At 37.9% G+C, this 25,356-nt stretch overlaps 1 protein-coding gene and 1 long non-coding RNA gene across 5 annotated transcripts in view; one reads left to right on the top strand and one right to left on the bottom strand.

The window, feature by feature from the left end:
• The first annotated feature begins 77 nt into the window (after window positions 1-77).
• SLC25A27 (solute carrier family 25, member 27) lies at window positions 78-24,227 on the top strand. Of its 4 annotated transcripts, none has more exons than XM_011960285.1 (9): window positions 78-454; window positions 2,974-3,165; window positions 6,112-6,196; window positions 9,483-9,605; window positions 11,891-12,003; window positions 14,696-14,780; window positions 16,248-16,340; window positions 17,258-17,360; window positions 22,746-24,227. In XM_011960285.1, exons 1-9 carry the CDS (start codon window positions 352-354, stop codon window positions 22,746-22,748), a joined length of 900 nt encoding a protein of 299 aa, XP_011815675.1. In that variant the 5' UTR covers window positions 78-351; the 3' UTR covers window positions 22,749-24,227. The 4 variants fall into 4 exon arrangements, with proteins under 4 accessions (XP_011815675.1, XP_011815673.1, XP_011815674.1 ...); XM_011960283.1 differs by having other exon boundaries at window positions 22,480-24,227; XM_011960284.1 differs by lacking the exon at window positions 22,746-24,227 and adding an exon at window positions 22,651-22,672 and having other exon boundaries at window positions 17,258-17,365.
• The window catches only part of LOC105524864, a 17,366-nt gene continuing 8,568 nt past the window's right edge, over window positions 16,559-25,356 (bottom strand). The window contains exon 2 of the long non-coding RNA XR_001003821.1: window positions 16,559-16,698. This is a non-coding gene — a long non-coding RNA (uncharacterized LOC105524864). The remainder of the gene's footprint in view (window positions 16,699-25,356) is intronic.

Below are 25,356 nucleotides of genomic sequence, written 5' to 3'. Positions count from 1 at the left end.
CTAGGACTGACGGGCGAGAACCAGTCGCGTTGCTATGGAGACCGGGGGCGGAGCCGCAGCGGGCCCCGCGGCAGGCCAATCAGAGACGTCGTGGAGCCCGGCGGACTACATTGCCCAGTAACCTGCGGGGCTCCGCTGTGTTTTCCTATTCTGGGGTGCAGCGGGTAGCTGAACCACTCCAGCCTGGGACTGCTAGGAAGGTTGCGGGTCCGCCCGGCCGAGCCGAACGAGGGAAATGGTCCTCATCCGGCCACTCGCCGGTTGAAAAGGGGCCGCCCTGGCAGGGAAGCGGCAGCCGCGGCGCGGTGCAGCGGCGAGAAGGGGTGCGTTATCGCTTTGCCCTGCTGCTGAATGTCCGTCCCGGAGGAGGAGAGGCTTTTGCCGCTGACCCAGAGATGGCCCCGAGCGAGCAAGTTCCTACTGTCCGGCTGCGCGGCTACCGTGGCCGAGCTAGGTACCCGGCTGCCCACGCCTGGGCCTCCCGGGCCAGTGGCACGCGCCGCGCTGGGGGAGGGAGCGCGGGCGGCTTGGCGCCCGGCAGTGCGCATCGGAGAGGTCGCCCCTTCCACGCCCGCCTGGCGGAGGTGGTGGTGGAGGCCAGGCCCGCGGTGGGAGGAGGAGGGATTGAGGTCTCCACGGCCTTTTCCTTCTAATCTCGTCGAATGCTTCCCTTAGGCATGTGCTGTGGTGCTTGAATGTTGTACTTTGAGAAGCCTCGCCAGCTGTCATTCCTCTGTAGGAATCATTTTCCTTTTCATGAGGATGACCTTTTAAAAAACGTAATCTGTTTTCCATCGTTACTGAGATAATTTCTGTGGTTTATAGTCTTACACAGCCACACTGGCTTTGTCTTGTGGGTCCAAGTTGTGGACCTACCTTGTGGGACTTCCGTTATTAACCTGCCACTCACAGAGCATTGACTTAAGCATCCGCCGGTTACTTGACCTCTCTGAGTGTAATTCATCTATACTGTTTGCCTTGCAGGATTCTGAGAAGTCAATAATATATGATTGCTAAACCCAAGGCAGGACACCAATTAGTTGCGACATTTTTATAATTACTACAATACCAGGGACTGTGGATATATATTTGAAAAGACCCAGTCTGACCTTCTTACAGGCTGCTGGGGAGACAGAGAAAGAGAATTATAATGTGCACTTGTTATAATGAAGATATTATTAGGTGTCATAAAAACATAGAAGAGCAGCTACATCTGCCTAAATGAGTCAGAAAAAACTTCAAGAGGCCATCTAGAGTGGAATGATGATGCCCTTGAATGAGCAAGTAGCGTTTATTCCAAGGATTTTGTGAGTAGCGTACTCATGTGTTTCCTGTGAAGCCTTAACTGTGTATTTTAAGATTACCCTTACATTTTCTTGCCTGTTACAAAAAAATAAAAAGAACAGTTCTGATGCGTTATCATTTGTAAATGTTAGTTGGTCCTATTTTAAGAGTTTATTTTTTAATTCTAGCATAGCCAGCCATGATCGGTTGTTTTGTGCTCTTCCATTTTGCCTTTTAGCCCCTCTATTTTTTAATGTCTCTCCTTTCGAAAATGATAGAGAATTTTTAATTTTCATTGTTTTTACTGAAATAAAATTCATCAGCTTAAAAAGATATAAAAGCAGATTGCTGAATGATATTTCCAGGTTTTATTTTTAACTGATATGTCCCCCCTGCGACTCAATGGCTTTTATACAGGACTGTTCTTTGTTAAAAATTCATGGAGAGAATGGTGTGGGGAGAATGGATGGAAATCAAAATGTGGGATGGTTTTAAGTACAAATCACTTCAGGAACCTGAAGCATCATTTAGGAAACCAGCAAGAAAACAAAACTTATTTTGAAAGACATAATCTGTGTAATATGGAGAATCCTATTAAGATTTTTCAGGTTTCATATGTCAATAAAACATTGCTTGAAGTCTATGCAAGCTACTTCTGTTCTAGGGAAACTGTCAGCAAGATACTAACTTTTCCAAACACCAGTGGTAAGATTTAATATTCACTTCCCTTCCCCACATTGTTTCCTCTTGGAAAAGGTATACTAAGGTTTTGTGGCAGGTGGTGGTCATTGAAAAGTCTCATATAATGTGAGTAATGTTCATGAACTTGTCTGAACGTCATTATTTTAAATATTCAAGACATTTTCTTTATAAAGTTATGAGCTTTATCTTCCTTATGTAGGCCATTTAGCTTAACTGTATTAAGGTAAAAGGCCTATCTCTAATTTAAAATTTAAAACCAAAAAATTTTTCCAAAATACAGTTAGTACTTGTAAGGAGGCCATGAGTAGGCCTTGCATATAATTTAGTGCTGGAAAAATAATTCTATATATGCTTTAATTGAAAGAATATTGAGCTTGTGACCCTTGCATATAAAAGACAACATTATAAACTCCATTACATCTTCTGCATCTCAAACATCATGTCAGTGATTCATCTGCATGTGAACATCATCCATGAAATTATAGAATTCAGCTTCCTCTAGCATTTATTATAGTACATAAGAATATATAGTGCAGTATTCTAATGTTACATTAGATCTCAAATAATCATGGCTGCAGTCAAGAGGATGGTACAGAATATGGATAAATTATTTCCCATTGAAAAGCAAAAATTAATGACTAACAGATAATAAAGTGAAATTTCTGAATAGAAAGAACCCAAGGCTTGTCATTTTTATTTTATTATTATTATTTTTTTTGCTAGTGGTACGAGATGCTCTTGCGTAGTGATTCTTAAATTTGGAACTGTGTGAGAATCAAGTTTCTAAACCCTCTTCAACCTACTGAATTAGATTCCATGGGCATGGGGCTAGGAAATTTCTAATTTTTAAAATCTCCCTAGCTGATTCTGTTATATTCTAAAATTTGAGAACAACGCGTCTTGGGAAAATATTACCCCTATGATTTTAGATTTTTGTTTGTTTCTCTGAATGTTGTGGGTTTTTCCCTGCATTTGTGTTTCTGTTAGCAACCTTTCCCCTGGATCTCACAAAAACTCGACTGCAAATGCAAGGAGAAGCAGCTCTTGCTCGGTTGGGAGACGGTGCAAGAGAATCTGCCCCCTATAGGGGAATGGTGCGCACAGCCCTAGGGATCATTCAAGAGGAGGGCTTTCTAAAGCTTTGGCAAGGAGTGACACCGGCCATTTACAGACACGTAGGTATTTATCTTGATTCTAGCTGGTAAGTTTGTTATGAGTTATGTGTTTGTCTCCTGTGCTTTTCTGTTTGTCCAAAAACAAGCTAGTTTTTTTCTCCTACTGATGCAACACCTGAACACATGCAGCACATAGTCTTTTTTTATTATTATTTATTTATGTATCTATTTTATTTATTTATTTATTTATTTTTTGAGAGTCGCACTCTATTGCCCAGGCCGTAGTGCAGTGGTGCCATCTCGGCTCACTGCAACCTCCACCTCCCAGGTTCAAGCAATTCTCCTGACTCAGCCTCCCAAGTAGCTGGGACTACAGGTGCACGCCACCACACCCAACTAATTTTTTTTCTTTTTTTTTTTTTTTTTGTTTTGAGAGCGTCTCTCTCTGTTGCCCAGGCTATAGCACAGTGGTGTGATCTCAGCTCACTGCAACCTCCGTCTCCCAGGTTCAAGCGATTCTCTTGCGTCAGCCTCCTGAGTAGCTAGGATTACAGGCGCACACCACCACACCTGGCTAATTTTTGTATTTTTAGTAGAGATGGGGTTTTACCATGTTGGTCAGGCTAGTCTCGAACTCTTGACTTCATGAAATTTTTGTATTTTTAGTAGAGACGGGGTTTCACCATATTGATCAGGCTGGTCCCAAACTCCTGACCTCAGGTGATCCACCTGCCTTGGCCTCCCAAAGTGCTAAGATTACAGGCAGGAGCCAACGTGCCTGGCCAGAACACATGTAGTCTCTTAAGAAGAAAAAAATTAACTACCAATTATTATTAAGAAGTTACTGTCCTAAATTTTTAGAAACGCATACTCACGTATTTAGGGATGAACTGTCATGAAGTCTGTAAACCACTTTAAAATATTAATTAAGCAAAAAACAATGAAGCAAGCCAGGTATGGTGGCTTATGCCTATAATCCCAGCAGTTTGGAAAGCCGAGGCAGGATAATTGCTTGAGCCCAGGAGTTCGACACCAGCCTGAGCAAGATGGCAAGACCTTGTCTCTACAGAGTAAGAAAATTAGCCAGGCAAGATGGCACATGACTGTAGTCCCCACTACTCAGGAGGCTGAGGTATGAAAACAGCTCGAACCCAGGAATTCAAGGTGGCAGTGAGCTTTGATCCTGCCACTGCACTCCAGCCTGGGCAACAACACAAGACCCCATCTCTAAAAAAATTAAATTGGGCCAGGTGCTGTGGCTCACGCCTGTAATCCAGCACTTTGGGAAGCACAGGCGGGTAGATCACGTGAGGTCAGGAGTTCGAGACTAGCCTGGCCAACATGGTGAAACCCTGTCTCTACTAAAAATACAAAAATTAGCCAGGCATGGTGGTGCATTTCTGTAGTCCCAGCTACTCAAGAGGCTGAGGCAGGAAAATCGCTTGAACCCAGGAGGTAGACGTTGCAGTGAGCCAAGATCATGCCACTGCACTCCAGCCTGGGTGACAAGAGTGAAACTCTGTCTCAAAAGAATACAAAATAAATTTTAAAAGTTAGAAAATTAAGGAAATATGGCAGAAATGTTAGTGGTTGATAAATCTCAATAGGTAGAGATAGAGGGAGTTATATATTATTTACTCTTCAGTGTTTGAAAATTTTAATAAAAATTTGTATAGGTTTAAGAAAAAAATGAATAGCTGATATTTTTCTTCACTTAAGAACTTTAAACACATAATTTAAATTTTTCATATTTTTTGAAAATTAACATATATTTATTACAGTGCCAAATCTCATGAGTCTCTGTCTCATAATCTAAGAGCAGGCTACTCTGAAAGAGAACAGAGTTCGCTGCCTAATCCAACACTGGCTATAGTGTAAATGCAACACAGGTGATTTTTGCCCCAGTTCCAAGGCTACCTAACTAGCTATGTGGGCCTTAGTCACCCTTAAAAGAAGATGGTTGCAACTATGCCAGTGAGAACATTTTTCTACCCTGCTTCCACAGTGACACTCACAAGAGGAGGACTCGACTTTTTAGCTTGTGTACAGGAGAATATAAAATTTGCTTCAAAGGAGGTAGGATAGGTTTGGCATTTTTCTCCTCATAATGTTTCCTGAAGCAGGAAAGGATCCTTGATCAGAAAAGTGCTCAGTTCTAATTTCTGATATTTGCTGGCTTAATATTTTTAAAGACTCAGTTCTCCAGATGAGTAAGTTAGGGTGTATCATCAAAAACTTTCTAGAATTGTGTGCAGAGACTGTTACTGGTTTTGCAAGTTGTATATTTTTGAGTATCTTAAAATATTTCATCAACTTTCTAAAACATTAAGAAAAGCTCTCTATACAAATACCATGTGTTGATTTTAATTATTTTGTTTTCCGTTTTAAAAATATTTTCTCATTTGCATCCTATTATTATTTTGAGTTTCATTTCTTTTCGTTTGTAGTTTGTTGTTCATTGTATTGTTTTACAGCTAAGATTCATTTCATATGTTTGATACTTGGCTGAAAAATTACAATAAATTCTCCAATGAAATTATGTATCTTTATGTAATGAAAATGCCTGCTGTGCACCAAGGTATGTACTAGGGCACCTGGGGTAAGTAAAAACAAACATACAGAGCCTGCCTGGAGAAGCTCATGGTCTGAGGGAAAGATAAGCAAGAAAAGTTAATTTCTAATCAATATGATCAAAAGGTCAGAGAGCACGTTCTGAAAAACATGTTTTTGAGTTGAGTCCTGAAAGACAAGGACATGTTAGTAAAGCAGAGAAGGGAGAATTCATTTTGGAAAGATCAGACAGTGTGTGGGAAGGCAAGAGTCTGAAAAGAGCATGCCCCATTTGGAGAAGCATCAAGAAACCCACATGTCAGAAGCATCAGCCCCATGAGACAAAGACACAGCTAGAGAGATTGACTAGGCCATGTCGAAATGTCCTCTTATTTTATACAGACATAAGCATATAGATACATGTAGCCAAAGTTACCTTTTTAATGATCTTTTTTCACAGTGTACTCTGGAGGTCGAATGGTCACATATGAACATCTCCGAGAGGTTGTGTTTGGCAAGAGTGAAGATGAGCATTATCCCCTGTGGTAAGTTTTGTTTTGAAAATAACATGCCGTTGCCACAAATGCCTTAATGTTTATTAGGTTTATGTAAAATTGTACATTTGTACCCAAATTGCCTTAAGTTATGGACTTAAAATAATAAATAATTACAATATAAGTCCAGATAATTGAGCATTTACTGCACATGGTATACAGACATACATGTACATACATATATAAGGTGCATACATAGAGATAGTTAATATTTTACTGTTGAAAGAATTCTTATAGAGTACCCTTTTATTTCTCTTTTTATTAAGAACTCTCGGCTTTAGAGTCAGACAGGGATGGGCTCAAATTCCTGCTCTACTACTGTATAACCTGGACAAACTGCTTCACCTTTTTTATCTTCAGTTTTCGCAGCTATAGAAGTAACACTAACCATTAAGTGTTTTTATAGGATTAGGTGAGATGATTAATGTAAGTGTATATTATTTAACAGAAACTGAAAAAATTGGTTACTATAAATAATATACATAGAGTGCCTATAAATAAATAGAAATATAGAAAACACAGGCTGGGCATGGTGGGATTACATGCCTGTAATCCCAGCATTTTGGGAGGCCAAGGTGGGCGGATCACCTGAGGTCAGGAGTTCGAGACCAGCCTGGCCAACATGGCAAACCCCTGTCTCTACTAAAAATACAAAAAATTAGCTGGGTGTGGTGGGGGCCTGTAATCCCAGCTACACAGGAGGCAGAGGCAGGAGAATCGCTTGAACCCGGGAGGCGGAGGTTGCTGTGAACTGAGATTGCACTGTTGCACTCCAGCCTGGGCAACAGAGCAAGGCTCTGTCTCAAAAAATAAAAAATAAAAATAAAAAATTTTATGTATATAATTATAACATATAACCTCTCAGCTGGACCACTGCCACAGCCATCTAACTTATCTCCTCCTTCATCCTCAAATGCGTACCCAGTATCCAGAGTGATTTATTTGAAACGCAGATATTAACACACTATTGGTATCCTTAAAACTTGTCACTGGTTTCTAATCACCCACAAAATAAAGTGGAAATTTTGGAATGTGACTTAGAAGATCTGCAAAATCTGATCTATGCCTTCAGAGAACTAAGCAATTCATTGATTCTCTTGCAAAGAGTGGTGCACTAATGAGCTGAAAGATTCCACTGCCTGCACATACCAAACTGTTCTTCACCTCTGTGTGTGTGTGTGTGTGTGTATAGAGAGAGAGTAAAAATATGTGTGTGTGTGTGTATAGAAATATATATATATAGAGAGAGAGAGAGAGAGAGAGGGAAAAAACACAATAAACTAAGGAAAAGATTCCAACAGGCAGTTCACAAAAGAAATACACACGCTCATTAAACATTAAAATGTTCAAACTCACCAATAATCAAGGGGATTAATTAAAACCAACTTTAAGCTGTTAGTGGAAATATAAGTTATGATAGTCTTTCTGGAGCATAAATTACTTGTTAACATTTTTGAATGTATAACCCTTTAACCCTTTGTGATTATAATCATTTATAAATGCTTCTACGTATGCATCAAGATAGACACAAAGATATTGACTGTAGCAGTGTTGATGATAAAATTTTTTTTTTAATTTAAACTATTGATTGGAAGCAGTTAAGTAGGTTATGATATATTTATGGCAAAACACAGTTATCGAAAGCATGAGGTGGGTTTCATGTGACTAGCATAGAAAGATGCCTATAAAATCTTTCTTAGTGTTAAAAAAATCCAAGTCACAACTATAAAAAGAGGGCAATATGTAGTTTCACCTTTCAGGCCACATTTCTTTATCCTGTTTTTGAAAAATTGTAATGTACTAAGCTATACTAATTGCTTTCCCAGAGTCAGTTATGGAATAGAAGATTAATAGTCCTCGCATTTTGGAATTTCTTCCAGAAGGCAAAGGTTTAAGTAAAAAGTTCAAAGGAAATATTATACCAGAACTTTCAGGGTGGGTAGGTTTAATGTCCTTTTGACCCAATCAGAACAGTTTATTCAGTAATTATGGTATGCCAGTGTTATACTTAATACTGACGCTATAGTAATGAAAAAGAAATAATCCTGCCGTCATTCAGCTTACAGTAACAGTCGATGAATAAACAATTAGAATTATGTAAAAAATACAGAGAAAAGAGTGGTTATGAGAGATGCAAAGAGAAGAAAATACGATAGTGTACTGTGCTTATCATTGTGTGGAGAAACAGGCATTTTCATAGGTTGCTGGTGGAAGTGCAAATTGATAAAGGTTTTCTGGAAAGCAATTTGACAGGCTCTAGCAAATGTTATGTAAATGTTCACATTTCTTAAAGTTATGCTAGTTAAATAAATTATGGCATATCCATAAAATGAAATACTATCAAACTATTAAAAAGAATGAGGCTGCTCTATATAATCTGATAGGGATAACCTTTAAGATATGCTGTTAAGAAAACAGTGCAGAACACTGTACAACTTGACATTCTATGTTAGTGCTTTACAACGGAACATTTATACAGATATGCTTGTGTATGCACAAACTGTCAGTCATAACTTAATGTGTAAGACTGTGGGCTCTACATGCAGGCTGTCTGGATTCACATCTTGGCTGTCCCACTCATTCGTTGTGTGATTTGAGTTGTCATTCAACTGCTCTGTGCTTCAGTTTCCTCATCTGACAGAGAGAATGACAGCACTGTCACGAGGGTTGATATGAGAACTAAATGGTATTTTTAAAATGCTCAAAACAGTGCCTGATATGAGCATTCAGTGAATTCATTATTATCTCTGGCAAGGGATATAATAAAATAGTAATTGTGATTGCTTCACTGGAGGGGAGCTGGGCATAGGGGTCAGAAGGAGACTTTTCTTTTATACCCATTTATAGTTCTTCAAGTTATTTTAAAGTAAAAGGAAATAAAGTATTTATTTTCCCCGAGACTACTGCAGTAATCTGGGTTAAAGGTGACTGGAGTCTAGCCTTTGTCTGTTAGGCTGAATACATCTACCCAGTTTTTATTCCCCCGTAGTTGGAGTTAATCTACAATGACCAATTTAGATGTGTATATCTTTGAAGCAACTGCTCTTTCCTTTGGATTTCAGGCCATATAAGGCCTGAAATTTTCACTCTTTATACTCCTTTAACCTCCCATCAGTAAATAGTCAAACTGTTATTACTCTGTGACTTACTTGGGTATATCCTTTTCTTTACTTGATCTGAAATCTCTTACCTAGGCCCTGTACTAGCTCAGTATTGGTTCACTATAAAATTCACGAAATTAATGGCAACTTTAAAGAGAATTTCCTTCTACAATTAGGAAATCAGTCATTGGAGGGATGATGGCTGGTGTTATTGGCCAGTTTTTAGCCAATCCAACCGACCTAGTGAAAGTTCAGATGCAAATGGAAGGAAAAAGGAAACTGGAAGGAAAACCATTGCGGTAAGTTCTCCAATTAACCAATACTTCTCTTTTTCCCTTGGCCACCATCATATTTTTAACATGTACCTGGTAGAATTATCATCCAATATGCCGTAAAGATATTACTTCTGACTTTTTAAATTTGAAAGTTCATTAAGAGGAAAACTAAGCTGGATCTTTTCTTTGCACTAGAAAGTGTACATGTTCTATACCAGACAAATTATATGTGTGTAATATTCTTTGCTGCTTTTTCCAGCCAAGGCTAGACTTGTCCCCCACTGCAGGTTAACATAAACAGTTTGATTATTAAAACTTGCCCTGGTATGAATCTCAGTTTTACCATTGTGGCTTGGTGTTGTGGAAGTACTTAACATTTCTGGTCTCTTGGGTTTTCTTCTTTATAAACTCGCTCAAAAGGCTGTCATGATGGTTAACATGCCTGGCTGCTCATTAGTGTGAAAAACCTTGCTTTCGTTCCTTTTACCCTGCAGGAAGAGAGTAGCAGGGTTAACGTTGCATATTGTCCCAACTTTCTTGTTGAATCTCATTCCTCCTTCATCTTGAAGCCCTCTTTTTCCCTAATTTAAAGGAATTTTTAAGTATGGCTTTGGTATATAAAATCCTCCCATTGCATTACACTATATTATTAAAATCCGACTTTCTTTCAAGGGTTCCATGTTCAACAGTTTATTAAAATACTACTTAGTTTCCCCTGGGAAAGGGACAAAATCATGCAGATGGATAGACCTTTCCCAGAAAAAAGGGAAGTACAGGATAACTTGAGCTGAGTACAAAGGGAGCTGCTCCTCCGAACACTCCAGGTCTGCAGTTGAGCCAGAGGCAAAGGAGGGTTTGGGGCCATCTTCACCACTGACCACTGCTCTCTGCCCCTCTTCATGTAACTGACTCAGTGGAAAAGGAGGCTGGGCTACTGCAGCCCAGGGTCCCCTTCAGCCTTCAAAACACGGAGAGAACATGCACAGCACAGGAGAAAAGGGTACCACTGTGACTTAACCAAGTAGTTTATAGAACCCCAGGGCCCAGTTTGTCATCTTATAACAACTTCTAATGTCTAAGTAACAGGGAGAAGTCACGCTGCCTTCTTGGATAGGAGGAGAAAACTGGTTATTAGGATCCAGAAATATCTGAGTTTTTAACTGATCCCTCAGTTTTTTCCTCCTCTTTGTTCTTAATGTTGGAAATATTTGGTTTGAATCACCTAATGTGGTGCATTTTAATCATCAGACTCTTTATATTAACCTGTAATGGGGACAAGTCTATATTACTACAGTAAAGAGCATGAACATCGAGATCAGACAGCCTGGGATTCAAAGCCAGTCTTTACCACATTTTAGCTTTGTAATCATAGTCAAGTTCCTTACCCATTTTAAGCCTTGGTTTATTCAAATGTAAATTAGAATCATATGATCTATCTCATGAGTTTTCAGTATTAAAATACATGTCATGTATATTAAATACTTGGCACTTAGTGCTCCATAAATTTTAGTTACAGTGATCATCATTCATGGTCATAACTTCTCATGTAGCATAACAGCAATTATGTGTGTCCAATAAATATGTGACATTGTCTTTTTGGTGAGATTCAGAAAGTGTGATGCCTGAGTAAAAGCCACACAGGCTAGTAAGTGGTGAAGGTGGCATTTGACTTCAGGTTTTTCTGACTGCATAAAGCTCAGAATTTTTTTTAATGCCAGAAGTTTCCATATTTGGTTTATGCTTCCTCAGCACCATTCTTCATCTATCTATAGAGAAATGAGCAAGATAGTCTACTAAATTTTCTTGAAGCTAAAATTCTTCCGTTTTAAGAACTCTTATTATGAAATTGTCCTTTTTACTTCTTAGTCTGTCATTTTTTATGAGATTAATTGTTGTTAATGTCATTATTTGATGAACTGTAAAAATTTGCAGGTCCCTTCCATCACCAGTAAAATTAATCCAGAAGTCTGATAACCTTGGGTTTTCTCCTATAATTAATATGTGTAGTGATAATATAAAATATCAAGAAAGGTATTTTTATCTGTTTAATAATCTTGAGAAGATGACACAGTTTATAAAGATGTCTGTTAAAAATGTTTAAGTCAAATGTTGGCCTTTTTTCTAAAGGATTATTATGTTTATCTGTAAATTGGACTTACGTAGATTGCTTCAATTTCTAATAATTCTGGATAAATTATATCTGGAAGTTATTTACTCCAGATGATAAGAGTTATAAGTGAAGCTTATCCAGTTGCATTTCATACACAGGAATATATGGAGTTTTCACATTTCATTATTATTCTCCTTAGATTTCGTGGTGTACATCATGCATTTGCAAAAATCTTAGCTGAAGGAGGAATACGTGGGCTGTGGGCAGGCTGGGTACCCAATATACAAAGAGCAGCGCTGGTGAATATGGGAGGTAATGGAAACTTTGTTAAATTCTAAAAATCCTAATTGCCTTCATAGTTAAAAGCACTTAAATTACAGAAGTGAAAATTTATGTTTTATTTTTATTTATAATATATTGGTGACCATATATTGTTGACCGGCTGTACAGATGTTCTAGGTCATAATTGAATATTTTCCACAGAGCATTTTTGCTTTATTCTACAGTGATGTATGAAAAGGATTTACTAAAATAGGGAAATTGTGACAATAAGGAGACAAGGCCAAACTATTTCTAAGGTCCTCCTCTGTAGTCCAGACTTTCCTTTAAAATTAAAACCGATAGATACAGCTATCTGATCATTGTTATATCCAGACTGTCCACATCTTTCCCCTGGCAATCCTGCTCCCATTCCTAACACCCCAGGCCGGAAACTTGAATGTTCTCTTAACTCATCCCTACCCCTCACTTCTCATATTCACTTACCAATTCTGTCTCCCAAATATTTCTTAAAAGTTTTCCCCTCCAATACCTACTACTTTAGTATCCTTAAAATGACCATTTGTACACCATCAGCCTTGAAAACCTCTCAGCTGGACCACTGCCACAGCCATCTAACTCATCTCCTCCTCCATCCTCAAATATGTACCTGGTATCCAGAGTGATTTATTTGAAACACAGATATTAATACGCTGTTGGTATCCTTAAAACTTGTCACTGGAATATAAATAGCATTTTTGAGGGTTCCAGTAATATACCACCTAAACATCAAAGGAAGTCAATCTTTGTGTGAGAAAGAAGCTAGAAACTCTTCTTTCACACCATTCTTTCTACATTCTTCATAATCTCAAAAATATATCACCACTCTTTCAGCTGTACAAGCAGAAACCTAGGCATGATTTTTGGCTCTTCTCTTTCATTTGCTCCATTGCTTATATACAGGCAGTCACCAAATCCAGTCATTCCATCTTCCAGATATATCTGAGACTCATATATTTTCTCCATCCCTGGAGCCATTCTGTTGTCCAAGTATTATTTATTCCCTCCAACTGGACCACTACAGAGGCCTCACAACTGGTCTTTCCATATCTACCCCATTCCCATTTTGCCCCACTATGCCTTTGAAACTGATTTTATCAAGATTATCTTTGCTGTTACCTTATTTTTTAAAATTTAAAGCTGTCTTCATTTTCACCGTCCCTATAAATGGTGCCTCTGTCCTTTAAATTGTTCACACGCAAAACCTTGCAGTTGTCTTTGATTTCTTTCTACCATTCTGTATTCAGTCTGCTGGCTGATCCTGTTGATTCTTCAAAATTTATCCAGAACCTGACCAGGGCTCCACAACTCCCTTATTCAAGTTGTCATAATCGCTTACAGGGCTGACTGCTCTGCCTTGTTTTCTTGTACTCTACTCTTAATAGAACTATTGAGTTCTTAATAGAATTCTCAATAGTTCTATTAAGTTCTAAATAGTAACCTCGGGCAGGCACTCCTCTGCTCAAAAGCTTCCCCTGGCTTCTGATGCTCTTCATCATCTAGACTCTGCTACTCCTTGCATATTCTGCTGCTGCTGGCCCAGTCTTCTGGCTGTTCCTCTAACACCACAAGCTGACTCCTGGCTCAGGGTTAGAAAGCATACTGTATTTTTGCCTGGGGCAATTTCTCTTAGCTATCTACAAGTTTGTTTTCTCATGCTTTCTTTTGGTCTCTGTTCAGATGTCCACTTATCAAGAGGTCTTGCCTGATCACCCTATTTAAAATTAATAGAAACTATTCCTCCCTACCCTCTGGTACTCTCTGTCCCCTTTCCTTACCTTCTTGGTCTTCAGGGCATTTACTTCAAGAGCAAGTGCATCTGAAACACCATGTAGTTTACTTTATTGTCTCATCCCACAACAGAGAGCAAGGATGTTTGTTCATTTTGTCCTTGGCTGTTTCCCCCAGTGCAATCAAATGTACCTATCCATTCTTGCCTCATTAAAACTTACTTCCCTATACTTTAGTGTGGGTAAACTTTATATAACTCCAGCATTGTGATGTCATTCTCCTATTTAAAACCCTTTCATAGCTCTTCATTGCCATTAGAGAAAATGTATAAAAGGGCCAGGTGCGGTGGCTCACGCCTATAATCCCAGCACTTTGGGAGGCTGAGGTGAGCAGATCTCTTGAGCTCTGGAGTTTGAAACCAGCCTGGGTAACATAGTAAAACCCCATCTCTACAAAAATATTTAAAAATTAACCAGATGCACACCTGTAATCCCAGCTACCTGGGAGGCTGAGGCACAAGAATCACTTGAGCCCAGGAGGCGGAGGTTGCAGTGAGCCGAGATCGTGCCACTGCACTCAAGCCTGGGTGACAGAGACCCTGTCTTGAAAATGTATAAAAAGCTTAATGTAGAATAATGGTCAGGACCTTTTATTTATAAGTGACAGGATTTCAGTTCAGCTTTGGTTACAAAAGTAATTTATTGACTCAAATACTAAAAGGCCCAGGGGTTGAGCTGACTTTAGGCGCAGCTAGATACAGGAGTCCAAATGATACATTTGACTTTCTGTCTCTTCTTTTCCTCTCTGTCTGTCTGTAGCTGTGCTTTCCTTGAGAAGAAGAAAGATTCCTTGGTATCTTTTATCCTGGTACACATTCCTGCCCCAAGCCTAGCATATTCTTGACACAAGACATTCACTGTTGACTGATGAATATTTAAACTTTTTCCATTGCCAGATTTAACCACTTACGATACAGTGAAACACTACTTGGTATTGAATACACCACTTGAGGACAATATCATGACTCATGGTTTATCAAGGTAAGGATTGTTTTAGATGGACTCTGGTTTTTTTTTGTTTTTTTTTAAATAACTTTTTCTTCCATATTTGGCATAAATTCTTTAGACTCATTTGATTGGGATTGTACTGGCATCACCTTTAGAGAAGAGTATATTTATAAAGATGAATTTCTTAAAGTTTGTTCTAGTTAGAATGGGGAAGAGACAAAGTTGTAGGATGTTTTGGATTAAACTTCTCAAAATATTTGCACCTTGATGGAGCCATCCCAGGAACTGGCTATGACGATGGACTCTCCAACTCAACAGATAAGTTTGAGTGCCTTTTATGTTAAAGGCACCGGGCAGGGCTCTGCAGTGGGCATCAAAGGGGTAAACTCAATTCCTACCCAGGGAACTTACCAACAAGGAAAACAAGACAAACATAAAAACACTCTACAGGAAATGCTAAAAAGAAGCAACTAGTTACTACAGGGTTCAGAGGAAGGAAAAAACCACTTGGAAGGATCCACAAAGGAGGTAGAAATAGACAAGGGTTTTGAAAGGCTGTGTCTCTTCACAGAAAGGGACAGGAAGAAGGGCTTTCCAGGAAGGAGCAGTCCCTTGATCTCTTTGCAACACAATTTTAAATTATCCATTAGAATGACTTATTTTAGCCGGGCGCGGTGGCTCACGCCTGTAATCCCAGCTCTCAGGGAGGCAGAGGCGGGAGGATAGCTTGAGCCCAGGAGTTCGAGACCTGCCTGGGTAATACAGCGAGACCCCGTTCTCCACAAAAAGGAAAAAAAAAAAATAGAATGACTTATTTTATAGCTGTCTACTGTCCTTGACATTATAGTGATTTCATTTAGCTTCTGATCTTGTTTCCAAATTCTAAAACTTCCTATGCTATTTAGATGACCCTAAAAGTAAATATAATAGAGTCAAGTCAAATATTTGGAGGTAGGGGTGTGTGTGTGTGAATTTAACCACTCCGAGAGTATTACTGACTCAGGGCTTTTGCATGTACTGTTCTATCTTCATGTAACCTTCTTCCTTCAGGTCTTCATACAGATGTGTCCTTTTTGACCACTCAGTTCTGCTGTCACCCCAGGAGCTTTCCCTGCCTGTCACCCATTTGCTCCCTGTCACACTTCCCCATGTTTTTTTTCATAGCTTTTGTCAGCTTCTGAAATTATTTATTTCACTTCTGCCTTTTCCCAAGTGAAGTATAAGCTCCTCAAGGGCAGGGTCTTACCTGTCTTATTCACTGCCTAGAAGAATGCTTGGCACCAGCAGGTACACAATGCCCGTTTGTTAACTGACATTCTTTTTGTTTTTGATTTTTTTTCTACCTCTTTAATTAATTTAGCATTAATTTTAAGCAAAAAGAGCATTATGAAGCTTATAAGAATATATTTAGTAGTATATTCTTTCTGAATACCACATTCCCTTTCCTAAGCTAGAAACTACTACATATCATCTTTCAATTTCATTTATTTGTATTTATAGTTTATGTTCTGGACTGGTAGCTTCTATTCTGGGAACACCAGCCGATGTCATCAAAAGCAGAATAATGAATCAACCACGAGATAAACAAGGAAGGTAAGTAAAAAGTCTTCAGTATCCATGTTCTTGAATGTCTGTAATACCATTGTTTTTTAAAGATGCATCTTTGCATTTTTTATTGATAGAAATGTATTCGTGTGTTTTTTGAGAAAATTAAGAGCATTGTTTTTATGCAGTTACCTGCTCTTTGATGAAAAAGTGACATGCCTTTGGGGAGATAAGCTAATTAACAATCATATTATTTAGACACAAGGTTTTTATTAGGACTTTATTGTTTTTAAAGAATTGTTGAAAGCATATTCTGCTGAGAATTTACAGGGCACTTTCTTCAGAAGCTTATGACTTGAGTAGATAACATGGAGAATTTGATTCAATATGAAATAGTATGTTCTCTCTGGAAGAAAAAAGATAGAGTGAATTCTAAGTATAAGACCAAGGGTGGCATGAATCAGAAGAGTTAACCTTGAAAATATCTTTAAGATCAAAAGACATTATCTGTATCTGTAGAACCACAAATATTTTTCTAAACTAGCAGAAAATATATATATATATATATATATTTTTTGAGACAGAGTCTCGCTCTGTCGCCCAGGCTGGAGTGCAGTGGTGTGATCTCCCACTCACTGCAAGCTCCGTCTCCCAGGTTCAAACCATTTTCCTGCCTTGGCCTCCTGAGTAGCTGGGACTACTGGTGCCCGCCACCATGCCCGGCTAATTTTTTGTATTTTTTTAGTAGAGACGGGGTTTCACCATGTGAGCCAGGATGACCTCAATCTCCTGATCTCATGATCTGCCCGCCTCGGCCTCCCAAAGTGCTGGGATTACAGGCGTGAGCCACCGTGCCCGGCCAATATTTAATTTTTGTAAGATTCCTTAGACAATTTAATTTTATGAATATATATATATATTTTACACAGAAAAAAATTAACAAAAGGATCTTGTTTCCTTTGTAGGGGACTTCTGTATAAATCATCAACTGACTGCTTGATTCAGGCAGTTCAAGGTGAAGGATTCATGAGTCTATATAAAGGCTTTTTACCATCTTGGCTGAGAATGGTAAAGTTAGGTTTACTTCCTTTGTTTCTTTTTTTTCTTTGTACTTAAATTACTTTTAATCTATAAGCACTTGAAGCATGGCCCTGCCCCCCAAATCAAGGTCCTTTCTTTTTTAAATCTTTTATTTCCTTTCACCTCTCCTCAGAGTTATTTTGCCTTCTGTGGTAGAGTAAGATAAAATAAGTTACCTCCATTAACGAATAAGTTGATAGTCTTGTTATAAAGCCAGTAAATAGATTTTCTGTCATGTAAAATTTTTAGTATTCCATTTAGTTATATTTTAATACAATATTTTGGAACACATATACAGATTTTACACTAGAGATCTCTCTTACAAAAAAATTTACTGTTTCAAAAAAATTTGTTACTTTGATAGCAAATGTTACATTACCCATTAATATTTATTACTACAAAACTCTGCTTCATAAGAAAACATTATGTCATTTTTATTTGGTTTAGATGTTATTTTTCATTGCAGTGAACTAAGATATAGAATTTGATAGACTTGTTTAAGCAATATAGCAAATATAATAAAATGTAGAATTCTAATCTATAATGTAGAATTAGACTTGTTTAAGCAATATAGCAAATATAATAAAAACCAAGTGCTGACTTTTCTGTAAGTTAAAACATTTGAAAGAATGGGTGAGTTATAGGTTTAGAAATTCAAGCAATCAAAAATTAACACAATATATTATAATACAATTATATATAATATTATATGTATCTTTTTAATTGAGTACCTACATCATGCCAAGCCCTGTCCTGAGGTCTCAGCTTTGAATAAGAAACTATAAGTGATAAATGTTATGGGAAGAGTGCATAGTGCTATAGAAATATATAGCAAATAAGTACAGCCTAAACTGGCAATTAGGAAAACCTCCCTGGAGAATGGACTTTTGAATTTAGATTTGCAAAATGAGTAGGACTTAGCCAGGTAAAGAGGGCAGGAAAAAAAACATTCTCTACAGAGGGACAGTTGGAGTGGACAGAGAGCAGGGTGAGTTCAAGGAAACCTAGCGGGCCAAGCCACAGAGAGAGACCTCATGGAGAGAGTCAAAGGGTGAGACCAGAGAGAGGCAGACACTACACTGGGAAGGACATATGAGCCAGAAGAGTAATAGGCACTGGTTTGAAGAAACATGCATTTTTAGAAAATTTGTTCTGCCTGCCATGTGGATTGGGAAAAGACCAGGAGTAATGATATATGAGAGATAATGGTGGCTTGGACAAGAGTATGACAGTGGGAACAGAAGATGGACTACAAACATGTTTAGGAGGTAGAAAAGGAATAGAAACGTGGCTAATTGGATGGGGATGGGAGAATGGTTGGAGAAGATAAGGAAAAGTCAGACTTCATTCCCAGATTCCTGCTCTGAGCAACTGAGGATGATGATGTAATTTCCTAAAACGGGGATCATTTGCAGGGAAGAAGATCTGTAGGTAAAATAAGGTTAGTTTAAGACCTGTGAAATTTTGGTTACCCATAAGACATCCAAGCAGAGATGTCTAGATGACAAACTGAATATACTGGTCTAGGTCTTAGGAGAGAATAAAGGATGGAGGTTTAGATTTAAGCATTTTCCACATATAGATGGTAATTGAAATGTTGGTAATAAATGCTATCATCAAGGAATAGTAGGTATTTGTGTATTAATATGAAATTAACAGCCAAAGCCCTTGGCAATACCTGATAAAAGTATACCCAAGTTTGAGATATTTTGGTGGTTTTGATTATACCTTGAAATTATGTCAAAACTGTGGCTGTTTCTTACTGGAAAGGTAAAGTTTGATTTGGCCTGCATAAACCAGGCACTGTTATAAGTGCTGGTAACACTGAGGAATAACATAGTCTTTGCACTAGAGGAGCTTAGAATGAGATGTAGAAGTTAAACATGTAAGTAGTTAAAATTACAGAAATAATAAAAATTACTAAATAAATACTACTGAATCACTTGGTATATGGCCAGTATTGTGCTAATCATTTTCATGGCTTAACCCATTGAATTCTCCCAACAATCTGTGCCATAGGTTACTATCATATCCCTCTTTTATAGAGGAGGAAATAAAAAACATCAAAAGTCTAAATAGCTTGGCCAGGTGAGTGGTTCAGGGCATCAAACCCAGGCGGCCTGACACCCGATAACACAGCCTTATTAAGGAGGTTGTATTCTTGCTCTACCAGTGGTATGAACAGTACTCTGTGGGAACACAGAGACTGGTGTAGAAATGGCTATGACCATATCTGGGAAGTCGCAAGAAGCTTCACAGAGCTGATATTTGAGCTGGGCTTTGAGGCATTAATAGGTGTTTGTCAAGAGAAATATAAGGGTGCAACATGAGCATAGGGATCATGTCAGGTGTAGGCCTGTTATGTTTGAGGAACTACAGAAAATTCAGTCTGGTTGAAGAATAGGTCCTCATAGGGGAGATGGTAGGAGATAAGGCTAGAGAAGTACTTAAGGACCAAGTTGGGAAGAACCTTGTGGGCCAAGCCTAGTAGTTTAGATGAACTCTATGGAGCACCTGCTTAAGCCCAGAAGCAACGTGCTAAGGTTTGTTTGACAGCAAGATTACTTTGGAAGCCGTATAGTAGATTCATTGAAAGCTAGGATATAAGAAAGGAAGTTTTAGCAATGATCTAACCAGTTAGATGACTGTAGAAATGGAGAGAAGATAAATTTTAGGGACATTTATGGTTAACTCCATAGGACTTAGTAACTGATTATATGTAGAAGGTGAGGGACAGAAAAAAGCAAATGGGACTTCCTGTGTTTCTAATGTAGGAAGCTAGGAGGATGAGTGAGACCATTGCAGAAACACAAAATCAGGGTCAGAAGGGATGAGGGGCAGGTAGAATTTTTAAGTACAAAGGATGGGACCACTTTGTTTAATCCTTTGTCTTTATACATATGACTCAGGAAGTATAAATAACAAAAAAGAGTACTTAATACGTGCAAAGCTCTACATACATTACTTTTTTAAACTGTGTAAGAACCTAGCAAAAAAAGCAGTATTATCCTCATTTTTCAGATAAGAAAATCATGGCTCAAAGTATAAGAAGCTTGCCCAAGTTCATGTAGCTAGTATGTGGCAGAGCTGGGAATTGACCTCAGATCTGTTCCACTCAAAATGCTATGCTCCTTACTAACATAATATACTGATTTGCTCAACATCCTGCAGCTAGCTACAGAAGTTTTAAAATTGAAGAGACATTCCTCGCAGTGGAGGGGTATTTAAAGAAAGGCTGGCTAACCACCAAAGATCACCAGAAAGTCACTGCCTGGTTGATTTGCCACAGTACATGACCCGGAGCACAGAAACCTAATTCATAAGCATTTCCAAGTAAATTGGCCTTGAAAATATAGATTTGACTCGGCTGATCTCATTGACACTGATGATCAGGCCACAATAGTTGGCTCATTCACATCGCACAACACATTTGGCAAGTGATCTAGATGTTCAAGTCCTCTGGTCAATGTGTTTTTTCCTAAATTCAAGCTATATGGGTACTCAAGTAATAATTAGAAGGTTTCTTTCTTAACACAGAATCAGAACAAGAGGAGCTTATTTGTAAACTTAATCAACCCAAGAGAGCTCTTACATGTTCAGCTCCACAGTAGCAGGCATGAAAAGGGACTCTGCTTCTGGTTTTTCTCCAGCCTTATGGCAAAAGATAGACCAAAAGAAACAATATAGGTTCATATGCAGTTGCATTATTTGCAGTGCTCATAGCTAGATCAGTGAGAAAATCAGCAAGCAAACATAGTGCCCACATGTGCTACTCCTGTACAGAGGCTTGGTAAATCCCATTTATATACCACCCACATTCTTTGGCTATATGATCTCCTACTCTTTAAAAACTCTATTCAAAATCCAGCTAAACTCTGTCCTGATCCCTTCTACTGGATAAAGGTACTGTGACCTTGCTTTGCTCAGTCCCTGGTTAGTACTTATTTCATTTGCCTGTGGATTTTGTTGCTATAATGTCATTAACATGAAGAAGATTGATTACCACAGCAATTAAGAATGATTGCATAGGGGTTCTTAACTAAGACCTCTACCTTCTTCATCCAACTCCAGTTATATTGGTTTACTTCATTTTTGTTGTCACAAGAATATGGTATTATCATAGCTTTATATTCCTTATTTCATGTATGTCATCATACCTTTAAATAACCAAGATATATTCTCCTAAATCCATTACTTAGTGAATTCTCAGTTTACTAATATAACACACTCAGTATTTCCAAACGAATATGAGATAAACATTGCTTTACAAACAAAACTAAATACATTTTATTTTCTAATTGCTTAAGCTTATTCATCTACTCTAGAATGATAGAGCTACTCTCTGTTCAATTTTGATTAGAACTGAATTAGACAGGAATTATTAGATCCAAGGCACTCTCTGTTCCAGTGTTTACCCTGTGATTTCCCTCTGTATCTTTACTGTTTACATCCTCAGCATTTATGTCTTCTTCTAACCCTATTCTTTTATAATTCCTTTAGATGTAGCTATACCTTCATTCAAGTTAAAGACAAGGCTTTCTGAGCTGGAAGGGCTTTTCTATATTTAATGTGAATTTTTATGTAAATGTTGTGAGACATCAGTTGTTGGTTTTGTGACCTAAATCTCCAAGGATAATCTTTCGCCTGCCTCACTTTCAAGTTCTAAAGTGACTTGTTTTTATGCTCCATATACAAACTAGATATAGAAAAGCCTGCCTAGAATTCAGGCATCTTGAGTCCCAGCCCTTTAGCCAGTAATGGTTCAATAAAAAGAACTCTGAGAATGGAAAACAGAAGCCTGTGGTCTAGCTCTATAACATGCCAATAGGCATTTGACTGCTAAGCCTCAGTGGTCTCATTTGAAAAACAGGGATATTAATATCTTTCCTTTCTATTGTAAGATGTTGTTTAGAGAAATCTGTGATAAATAAGACATAAAAATGCTTTGTAAATTATAAAGTCCTTTACAAAGGTGAAATACCAAAATATTTGTTTTCAGCCTAAGTGGATGGAAAATGACTTTGTCATTCAAATATATGTATGCACATATGTAGAATATTTATAATTGCTTTGAAATATGCACTAACTTCTTTGGTTAATCTTTCAGACCCCTTGGTCAATGGTGTTCTGGCTTACTTATGAAAAAATCAGAGAGATGAGTGGAGTCAGTCCATTTTAAACCCCTAAAGATGCAGCCCTTAAAGATACAGTGTTCAGTATTATTGAAATATGGGCATCTGCAACACATACCCCCTATTATTTCTACCTCTTTAGGAAGACACCTATTCCACAGAGACTGATTTATAGGGGGCAGCACTTTATTTTTTTTTCTGGAAACCCAAGTTCTCTTTGACTCCTCTTTTTGTCCAAAAGTGATCTGGTCGGATCTCACAAGGCCATCCAATGAGACCCCGCACAGCATTTTCTAAAGAAGAATCGAAGCCTGACCACTTTCACCTTGGGCAAGAAGGTTTGGCCTTTGAGTTGCTATTCTATGCTGAAGAGCCTGCTTAGAGGAGGAGTACCAGGAAGGAGCCAGCATCTCAGATCTGAAGTAGATGATAAGAATGTGGAAGAACACATACGTAGTGCTTAAGAAATACATTTAACCTGTTATGTCAGTATTTATAATTGAAGTTTGATAATTCACTTTTCTGTCATTGTTAAAGTGTACATATTGTAAATTAAAGGGAGGTGAATGGAAATTAATAAACATTTTGAGTTTCCCTAGTATTGAAGGAAGTTGTACTTCTTGTCAGAAAGATTAAAAAAATCAAGTTGAGATGATGTTTGAATTTCAAGAAAAGAGGCTGCTGTCAGTACCCTCTCATTAGATGTGTTAATTGGTTAGCACTCCACTGCACATGCTAATGACTTCCTCTGACAGCCACACACGGAATCTTGATGAAAAAAGAGCAGAGCATTTGCCTTGTTACATAATCTGTTACAAGCCAATATTGCTAGCTCTCAAGAATTGTAATATATTAAGAACTACAACTTATTTGATTAAAACTCAGCTGTATAGATCCTTTTATAAAGCACCTTTTGTTAACCATCAGCCTTTCATTGGTATTTTAAAAGCAAGGCAGATAGTCATGCGTCCTTTCTTATCTCCCTTACCTGACACTAGGGGCTCTAGAGAGGCAGAGAGAGCACTCACAAATCACACTAAAACTGCCAGTGGCCTGACTCTTACTCAGTTTAGCAAAGCTTCTTGCCTAAAAAGTGATAAGTAAAAATCTGTTTATGGTATACAGTTATGTCTCCAATCTTTGAATCAAATCCATGTTCTTATTTTAGAAAGGTAAAAGAGTTCTTCAAATTCAGCTACATACCACCAGCTCTCCCAGCCTCAGACGGTGGGCATTTCTGGATGGATGGCTGCGGTTATGGATAAAGGCTGTAACTGTTAAAATAGAAAAACATGAAGCTCAGGCCCAAGAAAGGCCTTGGAGCCAGCCAAACAGAATTGGTTCTGATGGACATGGATGATGTGGAACAGAAAAGTTTACAAGTGCTTTGTGGTTGCACTAATGTATACTCACTGCCATTTTAAGAGGGGGAAGTACACTTTGAAATATATTTGAATGTCATGTACTGATATGCAGTAGCTTATTGTTTTTCTAGTTGCAGAGAATGTGAAGTTTAATCTCTTAAAATATTTAGATGGTCTACTTTTTCATTGAATTTGTCAATATGTAATTACATTGTAAAATATTATATATACATGCTTAACTTCCCAAATGTTCTGCATTGAACCACTTTGGGAAAATTTTGTTTTTTTATGTTTTGTAATTTGTAAAATTAAGTAAAGACTGGATCAAAATAATTACATCCAAACTGGACCATGAACAATTGATTTAGCTTTATTCTTTGGGGGGTTGGGGAGTTGGGATGAAAACACTGCTTATGCACTGACATCATTCCTTGGGATCTGGATCAACATGAATTTCAGGAATTTTTAACCTGAAATGACTCCTTGAGATTATCTGATTTAACCTTCCCATTTCACATGTTAGTAAACTGAGATTCAGAGAAGTAGAGTTGTTCATGCTCATGAGTGACTTAGTAGCAGAGCCAGGATAAAAACACAGTTCCCCTAATTAATATGATTATTATGACTAAGAGTTATTGTTCACTAATTAGGTACCAAGGAAGGCTCTTATATCATGGTCACAACCCAGTAAAGTCTTCTAAAAACAGATTTTTCCTTATGGCATTTTTATGTCTCATACATTTTAAATGAATCTGAATTGCCTCTAGCACACATTTTAGAATGGAGTCACCATGCTTTAGCTTGAACAGTAAGACCTTCTATAATCTAACCAAATCCAGTATACCCAACACTCATCCAATCACATTCATAATTTTCTGATGAAATCATATCTACTGATTATCTTGGAACATTGCTTATTTTTGCCAACTTGGAATCATCAACTCGTTTTCCAAAATAATTCTCAGTAAATAAAAAGGATTAAAAATTTCAGTAATTTTTGTGTCCATACTCACAGGCTTAAGAATTCCAAACTCACTCACTTATTATAATACCACTCTATGTGGTATTTCTCTACATTTTTTCTCCTATGATTTTTTTCTTACTGAAAATGCATATACTTATGCATATAATTATGTACAGTTTTTTATATGTATAAATGAATTAGTATATATAATTAGACATACAATATATAAGATATAAATCATATGAATTAATTTATATATATAATTAAAGGGGTAACATTTATTAAGTTTGCTTTCAATATGGAATAACATGTCTTTTTCAAGTGCTCCAAATCCTATTTGATTGTAAGCCACTAGTGGATAGGTGTACATCTTCCATTTTTATATAAATCTCTGCTCTCTTTAGTAGCATTTCTTTGCTATTAAGAAAAAAATGGGCCGGGCGCGGTGGCTCAAGCCTGTAATCCCAGCACTTTGGGAGGCCGAGACAGGCGGATCACGAGGTCAGGAGATCGAGACCATCCTG

Source organism: Colobus angolensis, unplaced genomic scaffold, assembly GCF_000951035.1.
Source record: "Colobus angolensis palliatus isolate OR3802 unplaced genomic scaffold, Cang.pa_1.0 Scaffold51, whole genome shotgun sequence".
Taxonomy (NCBI): Eukaryota; Metazoa; Chordata; class Mammalia; order Primates; family Cercopithecidae; genus Colobus; species Colobus angolensis.
The sequence above is the reverse complement of the archived record's forward strand: the minus strand, read 5'-3'. Positions and strand labels throughout refer to the sequence as shown.